This window comes from Amia ocellicauda, chromosome 3, assembly GCF_036373705.1.
Source record: "Amia ocellicauda isolate fAmiCal2 chromosome 3, fAmiCal2.hap1, whole genome shotgun sequence".
In the NCBI taxonomy this organism is placed as follows: Eukaryota; Metazoa; Chordata; class Actinopteri; order Amiiformes; family Amiidae; genus Amia; species Amia ocellicauda.
The window spans coordinates 52,409,147-52,426,014 of NC_089852.1; the positions used below are offsets into that span (position 1 = coordinate 52,409,147).

The 16,868-nt window shown below is 38.8% G+C and overlaps 1 protein-coding gene across 2 annotated transcripts in view; it reads left to right on the forward strand.

The window, feature by feature from the left end:
• The window catches only part of fndc3a (fibronectin type III domain containing 3A), a 133,992-nt gene that overhangs the window by 82,407 nt on the left and 34,717 nt on the right, over window positions 1-16,868 (forward strand). For both annotated transcript variants that reach the window (XM_066699917.1, XM_066699916.1), the window contains exons 4-7: window positions 4,317-4,393; window positions 9,966-10,200; window positions 11,844-12,116; window positions 14,919-14,977. In XM_066699917.1, the coding sequence (XP_066556014.1) occupies window positions 4,317-4,393; window positions 9,966-10,200; window positions 11,844-12,116; window positions 14,919-14,977 (644 nt within the window). The remainder of the gene's footprint in view (window positions 1-4,316; window positions 4,394-9,965; window positions 10,201-11,843; window positions 12,117-14,918; window positions 14,978-16,868) is intronic.

Here is a 16,868-nt window from a genome sequence, read left to right on the forward strand (position 1 = left end):
CAATGCCACGTAGAATTAAGACAGTTCTGAAGGCGAAAGGGGCTCAAACACAGTATTAGTATGGTGTTCCTAATAATCCTTTAGGTGAGTGTATACACGTGTATATATATGTGTGTATACCATGTATATTGATGTATATATGTTTATATAAATGTATATTTGTTAATATATACTCTAACACTCTCATGCACTATTGCACATTTTAATGTCTAGTGTTGATTGTTTCATAGCCCTTCTTTCTTTGTTGTTAACAATCTCAATAAAGTGTTCAAACTGTAAAATTGAAAGGGAATCTACATTTTTTCAGGAAACTGAAGTCCAGTTTGCAAACCAAGATCTGCCCTTTTCAAATCAGCTTGTGAGAGTGACAAGTCTTCCACGACAGATTGCTCGAATTTCCCATTCACACTGAAACAAATACTGGCTTTTTGGTGGCATTTTGTTGCTGGCAAGGTCTGTGTGAAATGGTTTATGCTGGGATTTTGACACCAGCAATTGTCCACCTTATGGACCAAGTCTAAATGCTGGAGTCTGGCAAAGGGTCTGTGAATGGAGCAGGAAAACGAATGCTGGCGTATGACTAGTGATGGGCAGTTCTCGAACTAATGAATATTTTTGAAATAATCTTTTAAGTGAAAGAAAAGATGTATATGTCAGCCAATAAAAACTCAGTTTTGTTTTTTTTAAGTGGGACGTGAATAAGCAGCAAGTTTCGCTCTGCCAGAGCTGAGCGCCCTGAATGAACAAATAACGGAGAGCAGTTGGGAATCAGAGAATTGAACGAACTGAAAGAACCAAACTCGTCTTTGATGAACTGATATGAAATATAAAATAAATATCTACTTTTGGTAGATATAGATATGCACACGATGTAATGTCATGTCTTTTTGCTCATTTATTTTAGTTGATTTCACTTTACTGCAGTGTCAAGACCCCACACAATGCCTCTCTGTACGTGACCATGATCCAAGAGCCGAGTCTCATACTGGGTTCAAGGGTTCAAATGCTCTGTGACCACACTGAAAAAACAAAACCGTACAGCTTGATGACCTGGGCATAGCATGAAAATGCATCTAGATTGATGTATCGTTCGCTTTTCCCTCTTGATTATTTGTTCTTGGTATTGATTTACTAACCGCCGCCATGGTTAGAACCAATAGCCCAATAAACACAATGCAAGGAAACTGGAAAAACAGTGAAATTATCAAACTTTTACAAACACGTCCAGAATATTGGTAAGTGTTTCCTCTCCCAAATCCACATGCTTCTGTAGCATCTCTTTCCCAACGCTACATCGCTAATGCCTGCGTTCTCTGTTTTCTTTGTGAATGGGTACATCCTGCAATTTGCCAGCATTCAAAACCAGTGTGAAGGGGGCTGCAACAGGAAAAAAGCAGGCAAGCATTGCATCATTTAATACATTTACACCTTCAGTCCAGCCCTGACAGAGCTCTGTCTGTACTGCCCTGTGGCTGTGCAGTACCCTGCCGCTGTGCTGTACCTGTGGCCTTGCAGTGCCCTGCCGCTGTGCTGTACCTGTGGCCTTGCAGTGCCCTGCCGCTGTGCTGTACCTGTGCGTGTGCGTGCGCGTTCAGGTATATATGAAAGTGTGTTGCTTACTGATATTGACTGAATAGGAAACCAGATGCAGAGCCTTTTGGTTCCAGTTTCCCTCTTGTATCTGCACACCGTTAATTAGTAACCTGATTAGGACATGATTTGTGGGTTACCATTTACCATTTTATCGTGCAATAGTATATCTACAGAAGGGTATTTCTGAAAACTGTTATTAAAAATAAATAAACAAACACTGGTGCAAAGGAAAACCTGATGATATTGTTTTACAGCCCCAGTTTAGTACAGCGAGTTCCCCCTGACACTTATCTCTGCATCATATGATTTAATCCACTTTTTGCATTGCCAGTTATAGAGTGTAGAAAGGTGATGCTTGTGTCAGAGCAGACCGACTCCCTGAGCCCTTATTCATTACAGCCACATATCCACCTGCAGCACTGGCCAACTGCACCCCATCCAACCATAACGGCCAACTGTAAAGCCAGCTGGAGTACTAAAGGATTCAAAGTTGCTTTCAAAGTTATCACCAGCTGCACCCCCAAAACACAAACAAAAACGGAAGGGTTACATTGCTTCAGTTAACCCTTTCAGTTCTATTTGAGAAGCCATATTTTAAGATGGGCATCCTCCAGTTGTATAGCCTGGATGTGAACAGCTATCATGCTGGCTTTAGGGCCGTGCTCTCTTAAGTGAAGGTTTTTATCACATAAGCTACTCTGCAACCTCCAAGCAGGCATTAATGAAAGCACATTTTCCGCTGTGGAAATCGCTTGCTTCTATGAGTGCCCAGAAACATGCACTGCGCCAACGGCCATCGGAGGCCTATTGCTTCCTGTGAGCCGAATTTCCCTTTGTTGTCTTTAAGCGCTAATGATATTTATACAGCCAATGGTCAAACGTTAGATTTATTGGATTCTTATTTTCCTCTGTGAAATCCCTGAGAAATGTCCAAGGTCTGCAGTAATTAAAGTTCACCTTCAGCTTCTTCCGTTATTCCCTGAATCCAATGTCTGGTGCTGCGGAGAGAGAACCAATAAATAACCCAAATCTTCAGTTACTTGGACATGTGCTTCAGGGTGCGTACTGTCCGCATTTAAATGTATTGCTATGTAGAAAAAGTGTTTTATCCTTTAATATTTAACAGTTTAAACCAAAATAAATTATAAAAAAAAATGTATGAGGGTAACCAGGATTGTACACATTAACAGAGTTTAAGAAAAGTTGTGTTTATTTGTGGCCTGATATATATTGCAACCCAGGTATCAGGGTATGCATCATTTCGTGTTAAGGTACATAGCTCAAAAGCTAGGTGCTAGGTATAGGTGCATACTACATAGCTCATAGCAGCTGCTTCATTTATTATTAGTAGTATTTTAAATATGTGGTATTATTATGTAAACAGTTCAGGCAGACCGATAAAATAGACAGTGGACTCTCCAGTTAAACAAGAGGAACCTTTCATTCACCAATTCAATTAATACAAATAAAACTGGCTTGGTAGCCATTGCAATTCTTGCGCTTCTTCATATCAGAAAGTGAGGATTATATGTTGAAACAGCTTGCCGTAATCATGCCCTTACCCTTCACTTAATGTTACCTTTTAATTCTTTCAGCACAGGAAGCATGTCTCCATGGAAACCCTATCACCTAAGTGTGGTACAGACGGACAGGGTCAGATGCTGATCAAAATGATATCAATGATATCAAAAGCAAAACTAAAAATATTTGCTTTCAAGTACTTTTAAGCGAGAACAAGCTCTAATTGAGTCCATTTCACTCATGCGCTCGCAGGAGTTACTGCCTTTGGTTACAATACTAGAATCTTTGCTACAATCATTGGTAAAGTAAAAGATTTGTTGCATACTGGTGACATGTCAGATTAGCTCAACAGTCACTTCTGACAATCAAATATTTATGCTTTGGAAGTTATTTTCTTTTTTGGGCTACTGAGACAGTACTTTTATTGATTGAATTGGTGAATAAAATGTCCTCTTGTCCAACTGTACTAGAGACTAGTGTACTGTACTAGTGCTCTGCCTATTTCTTCTGTCTGTCTCACCATAATCCATATCAAGCCTGAAGCATCCATGTAACAATATTGGAGTATTGCATTGTTATACTTCACTTATCTTGTTTTTGTTTTATCTTGTACTTTATGTGGGTTCATTTTTAAATGGATTGCATCATGTTGTGGTGTGTGTGTGTTTAAATCACTCCATATGAAGGCATCAGTTGACTTATTCAGTCAAATTATTGTTGTTGTTGTTGTTATTGTTATTATTATTATTATTATTATTATTATTATTATTATTATTATTATGATCTTCAAGCAATGTATTGATGGTGATTAATAATAATTGTTCTGAAAAGTGGAAAGTTATGCCTCATGTTTATTAACAAGAGTTTTGTGTGGAATCATCTTGTCTCACTGAAATCAAAAACCCCTGATGGATCTTACATTTAAAATCCTGCGGTGGTAGCTTTTAAAGAAAATACATTAACAATAAAGGCATGACTGACAACCTGCTGCTGCCAACTAGAGAACAATTGCTAACTCTCTTCTGAAACCTTTGTGTTGCATTACCTTGCACATTTTATATAACATTTGTTGGGGAATGTTTGCAGTGTGGCCTTAGTTCCAAGCATGATGCAACACTGCACTGATTCCAGACTGTGTATGACAACAGTGTTGTGCGTTCATTGACAGGAATACTCAGGTTTTTTGTGTTTGTTTTTTCTAGGTCCTGCTCAGGTTCCAATGATGTCTCCAAATGGTTCAGTGCCTCCAATATATGTGCCTCCTGGATACGTTTCGCAGGTAAAATCAACAATCTCCACCCTCTGTGCCTTACACACTCCGTACACACACACTTCCTCTTCTTTTAAGGAATGCTGGTCATACATCCCTAATGAATGTCATTTTGTAGTGTGTTTTGCCTTCGGTTTGATATTCCTCAGTTCAGATAAGTATATAGAAGCAGCTGACTGTCTAATTCTGCAGAGGCTGTTCTTCTACATGTTCTAAGTACCACAAAAGCAGGAAATTGGAGGGCCTTCTTGCTGTCAGCACTGTATAATGGGTTAACAGAAGTGTCTTATTGCAATATGTAAAATCATAACCCTTTTAATCCCTTTTTTGTATCAACGTAATACACTATTGGCACATCACTGTAAGGCCCTGTTGCTAAACAGTTGTATAATTCTTGTTACAGTAAGGTGCATTTGTTACAGTTGGAGTTATAAACTTCCACTGTTGCTGTTCATTTAACTGTTGCGAATTTAGGCATGTTCTGCAAAACATTTTTCTTCTTGAATTTCCAGTGTATTTAAATGTAATTTCTAGTGCTGACATAATGCTCACACATTTCTTTTTAAACATTAACAAAGTTAATTTGATCAACCTCATATTTGACTTTACATGAACCGTGTATAAGGTGGCTAAGTAGTCTGGCTATGGTAGTTTGAATTAGGGCCTTCCTCACAGCACTCCATACTTAAGTGCCTCTGTGACCATGTTGGATCCTCGCCCTTTTTAATTTCAGTGTGTTAAGCAGAGGCATCCTTTCTCAGGGTATCATTATTTAACCCACGGAAAGTTGTGGAGCCCACATGAAAATAACATTAACCAAGCCAAGAGCACGAGCTTGACAGCTGAGCATAAAACACAAATCCCTAATCTATGATAAAGGTGTAGCAACATTAACTTGCCTGGGCGAGTCAACCATCTTGACAGGTGTTCTTTTGAATTAGAGGATGAATGAACGGGGACTGAATGAAGTGAGCTGGATTTTAGCAGCTCATTTGCAATGTTAATGCAGGAAATGAGACTGTACAGAACAGGCTTTCCAACTGTGATCGTGGACGAGTCCTTTGTCTTTTTCAGCTGAGCTTTACTTAAAATGCGCCTTAATTTGCTAAATCAAAACTAATTTTTACATATTCAGCCAAAATCAATATAAAAGCCAGGAACTAAGCACCTAATTACTCCAGTTAAGGTGTCAATGAGGCCGTGCTCAGATCAGGTATAATGCAAACCTGATGACACAAGTGGCTTTAGGCTGCTAGTGGTGCTTAAATTTAAAGCCTCGGCCTGGAGTACAAAATCTTAACATGGTCTCCAATCTCAGCTAATCTATGGGCTGATTTTAGCAGGCAGTTCCCAGGGTGAAGCTCACAACATCATGTAGCGTTATGTTGGGTGTATTTTGATAAGAGCATTTTAGCTCTGAGCTGAAGCACTGATCTAAAGAAGACCTCTCCCCCCCAAAGTTATCAGATTTCCTTAACTCATCAGCTTGGAACTGGTTTACATCAAAATGACAGTTTTGGGGAGGATGGCACTGAGAATAGGCCAAATAGTTTGGAATCCTGCTATGAGATGTCTGGAGAAAGGGGCCTGTAGGTAATAAAAAAAACTCTTTGAAGTGGACGAGAGCCGAAATCCCGACATAGAGCTACGAACCCGGGCCAACTGGCATTTCCAAAAGATGGCATGGATTGACATCAGTCATAAATCAAGCCCCCCTCCAATAGGACACTGGGGGCTGAAACCGAAATCCAATCTCAAAAACTCAAGAACCAATCACCTATTGATCTGACAGACTATAAAGAACAGCGCACAGTCTCTTTCTCTTTCTCTCTCTCTCTCACCTGAACCAGTAACTCGCTGCCACAGCTCAACTTGTAGCTCTGTTGCCCGAACCGGAACCAGAAACCAACCAAGTCTTTGCCGGCAACAGAAGAGTTAAACTGGGAGAAGGAGATTGAGCCGTACGAAGAATTCTTTTAAAGGACTTTATCAAATAAAGAACTTTACAGACTGCGCATGGCCGCCTGTGCCCACCTGATCAGTGGAGTTTTACAGCTGGACAATTGACTAAGTCGACTGTATACGCAAGTGTTCAGTCATTTAAATAGCTATTTGAGTCTTAAGAAACTTGACCCTTGGAACAAACAGGGCCCTGCTTTCCTCAAAGACTTCGTCTTCAAGTAACTACGGTGGAACCCTGCTTACAAAGAAGATTTTGTGCACAACCTTGGAGCCTTCAAACCAGTGGAAAATCTGTTTGGAAAAGACTCTACATTCGCGAAACCTCAACTTCCAGGTGCATCGACTGAGTGGAAGTTCTTGGACAAAGCCGAACTGGACTGCCTTTGTTCCAAACCACACGGACCTCGTGCCGTGTGCTGTTATCTGAGCCCGAAGACAGAGAGGCCTCTCTGCGACGAAGTTCAGATAAGTTTAACAGTTTAGAGTTCATGATTCATGACATTTGAGAAATCAATTGGAAATGTTAATCTGTGATTCATAACTCTAGAATGTGTAATATCATTTAGTTTTCTTAAATATAAATGTGTGTTGCATTAAACTGTTTTGTTGATAATTTAGAAATAAAATCTGTCAACGCCGAGAAATATCTTCTCATTCCTGTTTAACGTTTTAGTCTGAAATTGACACAAGTTAATAGACATTAGATTATTGGTGGCCCTGCCTATCCTTAATCATTGAATAATAATCAGTTAAAGGAAATTGTGGTAACAAGTAATGATAGGATCTTTCTCGGCACCTAAACGTAAATGAGACTGATATATATATAACGAGAAGTTACTTGACATAAATACTAACCTGCGTAGTTATTTAATGTCTGACTAACAATACTAACGAGAGACTCACCTTCGTCTTACTAACCGGTATTGTAGTCAATGTGTTTATAACCTTTTTTGTTTAACGATTTGTGTGTTATCATATGCGATCCCATGGTCTTTGATTTGGTCACGGAAGTGATTTGTCTTTGATTTGTTGATCTAGAGTTGAGTTTTAATTAGTTTTTCCCTTTTGTATAATTAGTGTAGTGCTACATTTAGTCTTTGTTTTTGAATAAATTTGACAATTTATATCTTTGGAATTGGTGTCTGTGTCCAATTATTACAGAAATTGAGTTCTACAAGATTCCAGGATTCGTGATAAGGTGATACTATAAATTCACTTCTTAAATTGAAATTTATAAGTGTACCTTACGCTACAATCACATGGAAGCTACTCCCTCTGGCTTCCCTCGAACCTGACAGGGATTTTACACCCTTTGTCTTGGAAGAGTATACTGCAGCTGGAGGTCTGAATGATTCAAAGGAGAACTGGGTGAAAGTGTTGTGGTCAGATGAGACCAAAATCGAGCTCTTTGGCATCAACACAACTCGCCGTGTTTGGAGGAGGAATGACCCCAAGAACACCATCCCCACCGTCCAACATGGAGGTGGAAACATTATGCTTTGGGGGTGTTTTTCTGCTAAGGGGACAGGACAACTGCACCGCATCAAAGGGACGATGGACGGGGCCATGTACCGTCAAATCTTGGGTGAGAAACTCCTTCCCTCAGCCAGGGCATTGAAAATGGGTCGTGGATGGGTATTCCAGCATGACAATGACCCAAAACACACAGCCAAGGCAACAAAGGAGTGGCTCAAGAAGAAGCACATTAAGGTCCTGGAGTGGCCTAGCCAGTCTCCAGACCTTAATCCCATAGAAAATCTGTGGAGGGAGCTGAAGGTTCGAGTTGCCAAACGTCAGCCTCGCAACCTTAATGACTTGGAGAGGATCTGCAAAGAGGAGTGGGACAAAATCCCTCCTGAGATGTGTGCAAACCTGGTGGCCAACTACAAGAAACGTCTGACCTCTGTGATTGTTAACAAGGGTTTTGCCACCAAGTACTAAGTCGAAGGGGTCAAATACTTATTTCCCTCATTAACATGCAAATAAATTTACAACTTTTTTGAAATGTGTTTTTCTGGATTTTTTTTGTTGTTATTCTGTCTCTCACTGTTAAAATACACATACCATTAAAATTATAGACTGATCATTTCTTTGTCAATGGGCAAACGTACAAAATCAGCAGGGGATCAAATACTTTTTTCCCTCACTGTATGTGTGTCATATATATATATATATATATATATATATATATATATATATATATATATATAATTAATATATATTAATATATATATATAACACACGTAATAGTAATCACACACCACTTGCACTGTAATATGTTGCATTCTGCATATATTTACTAAGACAGTCTGCATGTAGTATTTGTTAGTTTTGCATATTTAATGATTAACGAAATACATGTAGTTTGAAGGTCTTATTTTGTAGCTTGATTGGATAAAAACAAGAAATATATATATATATATATATATATATATATATATATATATATATATATATATATATATATATATATGTATATATATATTGTGTATCACCCCAAACTTCTAAAAATATCAAGATATTACTTTTAAGTCATATCGCCCAGCCCTAGTCTATGGTATTGTTAGGATTTACTGACAAATATTATTGTGTGTCGTCTGTAACTGTGAAAGTTAATATTATGTCGTCAAATGATATAATCTAAAGGGAGCATATATAATGAAAAAAGTATAGGTCTGAGCACTGAGCCCTGTGGTACTCCAAACTTAACCTCAATTACATTTGAGTGGTTCTCATTAATTTGTACATATTGGAGTCTGTTTGACAGATACGATTTAAACCAGTAAGGAACATTGTGAGACTGGCCAACAAGGTTTTCTAAGGGGTGCATCAAGATTGGGTGGTCAATTGTGTCAAAAGCCGCAGTTAAGTCTAGTAAGATAATAACAGTGGTGTGCCCTAAGTCGGAGGACTGAAACACGTTGTTTAATACTTAAATAAAAAAATTGGTTTGCAAGTACTTTCTCTAGAACCTTAGCAAGGAAGAGAAGGTTTGAAACAGGTCGGTAGTGTTTCAGTGAGTTAGGGTTGGTACTGTATTTCTTAAGAATTGGTTTAATTACAGCTATTTTAAACGGTTTGGGAACAGAGGATAAAGAGGTGTTAATATATTGTGTATTAGGTGAATAATTAATGGCATAGATTGTTTTAGTAGTTTAGTGGGTATGGGGTCTAGTGCGCAGGTTGTAGTTTTCATTTTAGTAGAGACATTTCTGGTGATTTACTGCGTTAAAAAAGTCCAAGGTAGGCAGGGGCTGTCAAGGACTGCATGCATCAGCTATAGTATCTGTGTATGTTTCCAGTTCTATCTGTTTTTTAATGCCGTTGACTTTGCTATTGAAATGATCCATAAAGTAATTTCAGGTGATATTGGAAGGGATAACCTCTGAAGGCTTTACCTGCTGATTAGTAAGTGTCGCTATTGTGTTGGCGTGGGTTATTCTTGTGCATCTCTATTAAATTAGAGTAGTAGGCAGATCTAGCAGAGGACAGGGCTGCTTGTATATTATTATACTGTCATTCCATGCCATGTGGAAGACTTCTAGTTTTGTAGTTCTCCACTAGGTAAACGGTGTCCTGCTTGCTCTCCCTCACGTGGCGTTGGTTGTGTGCCCCACAGATTATCGAGGAGAACGGCGTGCGGCGCGTCCTGGTCTTACCTCAGCCGGAGTTCCACCCTGGGAGCCACTCGCCACTGCACCCCCCTCCTCACCCGCCCCTGCCAGCCTTCATCCCACACCCAGCCATGATGCCCCCCCCACCCCACCACATGTACTCGACCGTCAGTGGCGCTGGGGACATGAGCACCCAGTACATCCCCCAGTACCACGCACCGCACGTCTTCACGGAGCAAGGTGAGCCACGGATGAATGCCTGGACACAAGTGCTGTGGTGTCTTACTGCAGTGCACACACTGTTCGGGACTCTTAGTGCTTGTCCAATATCAAGCAATGTCATCAGTGCTATGAAGCTGTAAGAATGGTGGCAAAAGCAGTAACACTAGAAAGTGTTTCTTTTCTGGTTAGCCATATTTGTTTCCTCATTAAAACCATAAGTCCTCATTTTTAAGTATTTATTGCCCATGGCATCACGTTGATATTCTGTGTGTTTCGAATTGGTTGAGAACTGGGGGGTGATGCAGTAGACAATTAAAGCAGATATATTGAGTTTTTTTTTTGTTTTTTTTTAATAATTCAGCTTCAGTCATACCTTACAAACTCTTATTCATCCATGGGGAAAACAAATCAATTGTTTATCCAAATAAATAATATATCATTTTAACTATATGGTAAATATGAAAAGCTGTAATTTACTATGAACCTGTAAAATGCAACAAACCTAGGAAGCTGTGTATTTGTCTCCATAGTTTATCTAATAACTACAGTATTGAGCACTACTGTGAACACTTCAGTAAACAAATCATTTTGAATGTTTGAAAATATATATTCATCCTGACTATGATGTGACTAAACATGCACAATAAGGGTGTAATGACCCTGTTTTCCAGCTCTGGAGCTCAGTTTCTCAAATGGGGAAATTAATCTGTGCTAGAACATATTTCAGCATTAGGGTGGCTTAAACTGTAATCATGAAACATTTTTCAACACTAATACCGATGTCATTCTCGTTGTACCCAGAAGAAAACAACACTTTAAACTCATAGGGGCCATAGAAGCCATGCTTTTATAGTCCCAGCAGACATTTTCACCTTTTCAGTTTTGCTTTTGTAATTTTAGTTTTTGTCTTTATAAATGTAGTTTGCCAGAAAATACTTTATTTATATGGCCGTCTGCCTCCTATATATACTGTGTTGACAGTGTTGAATGACAATGCATCAGCATCTGAAAAAATGCAGGATATTCTTAACTGGAAATGGCAAGAGAATAAGGAAATGCAATACTCCAACAAATATGAAGTACTGTTTAAAAGCACTACCTTCCATCCATGTTGTGTTGCTCTTACTTGCAAATCTGAAGTCTAGGTGATTAAGAAATCAGAGGTGCATCCAAAAACCTTTATAAGCAACCTTTGTGCATGATTTCACTGAGTTTCTCAAATATCTAATCTTAAATGAGCTGCTTATTCATTCATATTCACTGTCGTATCCTAGTCTGTTAAAATCAGCAGCTTCCTCTTCCTTTTACAGCTGTCCTAACACTTTGCTGAAAATGTTATGCATTCTACTTGACATCAACAGAATTTATGACTGTGTTTATAAACAATAAAAGCAAAAACAATATGGAATGCAAGCATTATTCAGAATGATACTTAGATTCAGTTGCTATAATAATAATATCCTGTTCTTGCATTCAACCTCCACTGCCAACCTGAGGGATTTCTGGAAGTGTAAAGGGAAGGCACTGGCAGAGATTGGAGTTTAGAAACATCCTTTTGGCTTATCCCCCTTTCATTCGCTCATAACATAATGCCTTCTTGATGATTCATTATCACACTGTGGCCACTGCTCCTTTCACATCAGCCTTTGTTTCATCCCCAGACTCCCATTCCCCTCACGGAAGACCAGCCTTTGTTCACAGAGATGAAAGGACTAGTAAAACATACGAGCGTTTGCAGAAAAAGCTCAAGGAGCGACAGGGGGGCAGTCAGCCAAAAGAAAAGCCCAGCAGCCCCCCCTTGTCACCCCAAAAGAATCACTGTAGCTCCCCGACAGACATCCAGAACGGGTCCCCTGGTGCAACCACTGGGCTGGTCAAGGGCAAGCAAGTGTGTAAAATTAAAGGCAGCCCTCGGATAGACACCGAATCTGAAGGTAAGTGTGCTTGCGACTTAGCAAAACTAGCATTTGAGTCATAAATCGTTTTGTAATCTTTCTTTCATTCTTGACCATTCGGGCAGTGTTTTCTGGAGAGGGCCTGTAGAACCATTTACACGGAGGCAACTTGAAATTGAGAAAAGCACTGTTGAGCAGCATTGGGAAGAAATGGGAAAGTGGCTGACAGAGAAGCATTCTTCGAATTACATTTTCAGGGCTTATGTGACTCCTTCATACATGTCACCAAATGAGATTCCTTTGTTTAGTCTTTGTTTGATGATGTAGATCTTTTTTTTTTTTTTTTTTTTTTTTTTTTTTTTTTTTTTTTATATAACATAGAGGGATCTGGTGGTATCTAGGGATTACATGCAATAGGGTGAATCTGCTGTTCAGTAATAAAGCAGTGAATACATGAACTCTGCGGTAGAATGCACAGTAAAATCAAGCACAGCTTCACCTGTATTTGTCAGTTTTGGAAAATGAACATCCTCTTCTAGGTTTGCACAGGCACAGTTGAATCTAAGGGCTTAATGGAGTGCTTCTTTTATTTCCTCCTCCTATTGACTAGAGGTATCCACCATTCCTCAAAGATGGTCCATTTTACAGCAGCTCAGCAGGAGGGCTGTCCATCATTAAAGGAAGCTCTTTACACTATGTAAATGACTTCTCCATTTCAACGCCTGCATTAGTCTTAATTATATTGAGGCAAGCAAAGCCATTAATCACGGCAGCCCCCACAGGACTCGGCATATCTAGTGGCGTCGGATAGTGGAGTAAAGATGTTTTTTATTATTTATTTGTTTATGTATCTTTGTAGTTCTCTTTACCAGCTGATGTTGTGTTATGCAATTACAGTTAGGTTTCTATAGCACTGTTCATCTTCCAGGAATCAGTTTGCTTTGCAGGTAGGCCCCCATTGAAATAACAATTACACACTGCAGACTGTGGCGACTGACAGCAGCTGGGGTTTAGACAGGACACACTTTTTGCTATAACACTGAGGCTGGCACTCCTGCTGTTGTGAAAATTGTCTGATCTTCTTCTGCAGTGTGTAAAAAGACTTTGGTTAAAGGCCAAGTCTGTGCCAGGCTTCCCTCCTGTTAACGTGGTGTGCTATTGGCTGGAATTTGACCGTTCAGACTCAAATGCATTTTGTTACAGATTTGAATCTGAATGTGATTTGAAAAGTGGCTTAAAATATCTGACTCCAATCTGGCTTATGTCTATTCAGACTGCACACAGTGAATCAGATTTGAGTCAGATATGAGTTGTAAATAGGATTTGAGTCACTTTAAACTGCCTGTGTGAACAAGGCTAAAGGGATCACTCTGCATTTCAACTCCCAGGTAACACAGCATCATGCTGTTGTATTTTCCAATCATTGTTTCTGCTTCATCTCTTAAAAGTCCCTTCAAAAGCCATCTGTGTCTCAGGTGCCTTAGGATAGCCAGTTCCATTTTATACCCACAATTATACCCAGCTCACCACTACACAGAAATACCCATGCTGAGCACAGCAAGTACAGACAGGCTAAATAAAAAGGATGTAGGAAAGGAATGTTCACTAATACTGGTTATAGAACCCCCTCTAGAGAATAATAAAAATAATGAAAGTCTGGTTTTCCTCATTTTCATCTCTTTTTTTTCATTCCCTTTGAGATTGAAAGACAAAATTTGATGGTTTACAAAATGACAGAAAGGCATTCTTCAAATATCTCTTGGTGTATGCAAATAATCCACACATAACCCAACACACATGACTGAAGATCAGATCACAAGCATCTTTCTTTTTAGCTCTACATGCTGACTATTTGAGCATACTATAATCCTCTTTTGTGTCTTTCTGTGTTTTGATTCTGTATAACATTATTATATTTTTACATACTATTCTACAATGCATGTATTTATTTATTAGCAGACCACTATTAAACAGGCAACTAAAATAACAAAATATACATGTTCCAGAAAACATTTTATATAAAAGTAAAAGAGTAACGTTTTTACATTTTTACAGTTGTAAAAATCTCCACTTGTGTTTATTTTTTATTGAGCTACAGTTTGATGCATGTCCTATTAATACGGCAAGTATGTTCAGAATTCCCATCAGAAATGCATGGTCTCATGATTGTATTCATATATCCAGCTTTTTTTTTTTCAAAATAATGTTTTTCAATTTACTTTCATATTTTCAACTGTAAACTTCTGTAAAAGTAAAGTGAATTTTTACATTCTTTAAATAATCAATATTTAAACCATTTTATTCACAAATTAAATATCAAAACAAAGATTTTTAACTATATAATTATATACAAAAAACAATCTTTGCCTTAATTGCATTTTTGTCAGTGCCTTTGCCTTTCATTTACATTCAGACAGATTGACTTTGAATGGCTTTAACTATCTGTATGCAGTGGAGAGTCTATATAAATATATTTGTCTTAAACTCTGTTTCGTTTATCTGTCACATGCATTCGGTTCTAAGTGAGACTCGCTCTTTGTATTTGCTTCTTTGGATCTTTATTAGGCCATATGAACAGATCTATAAGCTAGTTAGTTGATTATGACACTTAAAGCTGTCTTTTTCAGTAACATCAGCAGCTTAATATTGAATAAACATAAAGAGACTGGGTTTCAGAAACTAAGAATTCTTAGTTTCCAGAATACCCTTCAAAATGTATGTCCCTTGTCATGTTTGTTTGATTAGATTTTTTCTGGATAGTCCTCTGTAGTGAAGTCAAGACCACGATTTCACACACATAAGAGATAAATGCTCACCTAAGTCTTGCGGTTTGTTTTCTAGAGCTCGATGAAGACTCCAAGGCCCTCCAGGCACTTCTGTCGAACATCAGCAAGCCAGTGGTGAGTTAACCTGTGGATCCTGAATGAGTGCTCTGTCTGCTCTCCTGCTCTTCTCTACCAGAGCGGTGATGCACTGAAGAGCAACAACCAGGGACAGGCAGTTCACAAACCAGTCCGTTCAATTTCACTTTCTTATTCAAGGTTTATATTTGTTACACTGAAGTGCCAGTGGGGAGTCTCATACACTCACCGTCTGCTCGGCTCCCCCTCCTGTTCAACCTGTCAAAGGTAGAGCTCCGTGTTTTAAACTGGAGTGGCCCGTCAAGTGAAGAGAGTGAGACTGCGGCCCTGACAGACAAAATAATACAATTAAATTGCAGTGATCATGAGATATTTCAGGATCTCAATATTTCTGTTATGAGCACAAGAGAATGAAGATCTCACTATCTGGATATTTACCATTTCATGATCAAGAGAAAGTAGTGGAACAATAATATCAAGATACTTGGGATAAATTATGTTATATAGAATATTTTTTTTCAGTTTTTTTTTTTTTTTTTTTTGCCCTGCTCATGATGCCATTGAGCCATGACAGTGGAAGAATCATAGCTGAAATGAAGTCAGTGAAAACAAATAAAAATACTTAGAATGCCACACACTATGGACTCTTTTGCTTTTCCTTCAAGTCCACAGAACCCATCCGTTAGTATTTTTTTTAAGTGCAAGCAGTGAGGTTCTATACAATCCAGTCTATTCCGTCCCTGTTTGTTGCCAGAGCTGCTTGGTTTTTCATGCTTCTGTTTTTTTTTTCTTTCCAACTTTCACATCCTGGGCATTTTTATACAGGAAAAGGTCCATCTCACTCCCATTTCTAGGATACGTCTTTCTGTTATTACAGGGGTGTAACACTAACCTCAAAGGCAATAGTTTTATTTTTATTGCTCTCATCCCTGGACTGGCTGCAGCAGTAGCCACCCATAATGGCTCTCCTACTAGGTTCATGGGAAATGGTTATATTCATGTTATCAGGGTGTTCACTTTGGTCTGGAAAATCAAGGGCATGTTACTGACACAGCTTTAGCAAGTGTAGGGGTGAATTAGGAGGTTTTGTTCAATTTCTCAAACTAAGAACATTTAGTAGCACTCTCCGCTCTTGTCGAATAGCAACTGAGAGGAATCCTTTGATGGTGGTTAGTTAAATTAAAAGCAAATATGTTTGTGGAAATGTCTACCATGAGAGAAATCCACTCCCAAAACTTCTGACAAATGTGACCGTATTTGAATAGCCTTTGGTCTAATCACACAGCCTCCTCAGTCAGATGGCTGGTGATATTTCAGACATTGAGTTCTCATGGTTAATCACCACCTCAGAGCATCCAGCCCCAGGTCATGTTCCAGTTACACACAGCAAAAGCACAGCTGAAGAGTTACAAGTTCTGTTTATTTATTTTGTTTTTTCAAGATTTTGAAACCTTTCCAAAATCAACCTGGAAAACGGAACAAAGGAATCCACACAAAAAGCACTTTAAAGTTCAATCACTTACAGTTAGATTAAGGAATTATAAGGGGCCAAGAAGTTCTAAGCATGGTTACAGGGCAGAGAAGAAAGGATGGATTACCAAACTGCCAGCTCAGCAGTCATCATAAAGGCACTTGTACAGAAGAGCCCAGGAATTCTAAAAGGTCAACGGAGTAAACGAGCAATCTTTAGAGAGTTCAGGGGGTTGAGGGTGAGGGGCTGGCACTAAGAATGAGTGTCCTACACAGGAGACATGATAGAAACCCTGAATATTATTATAAATAAAGGAATATTGTGGGTCAGCCAGGTGCTATTACTACATTTACTTAGTTTTAATTGTAAATGGAATCAAATGGAAACCTCTTAGGCAGACTTTCATCTAAAGCTGAATAGACAAAGCATGATATATACAATTTTTTAATTTTTTTCCCC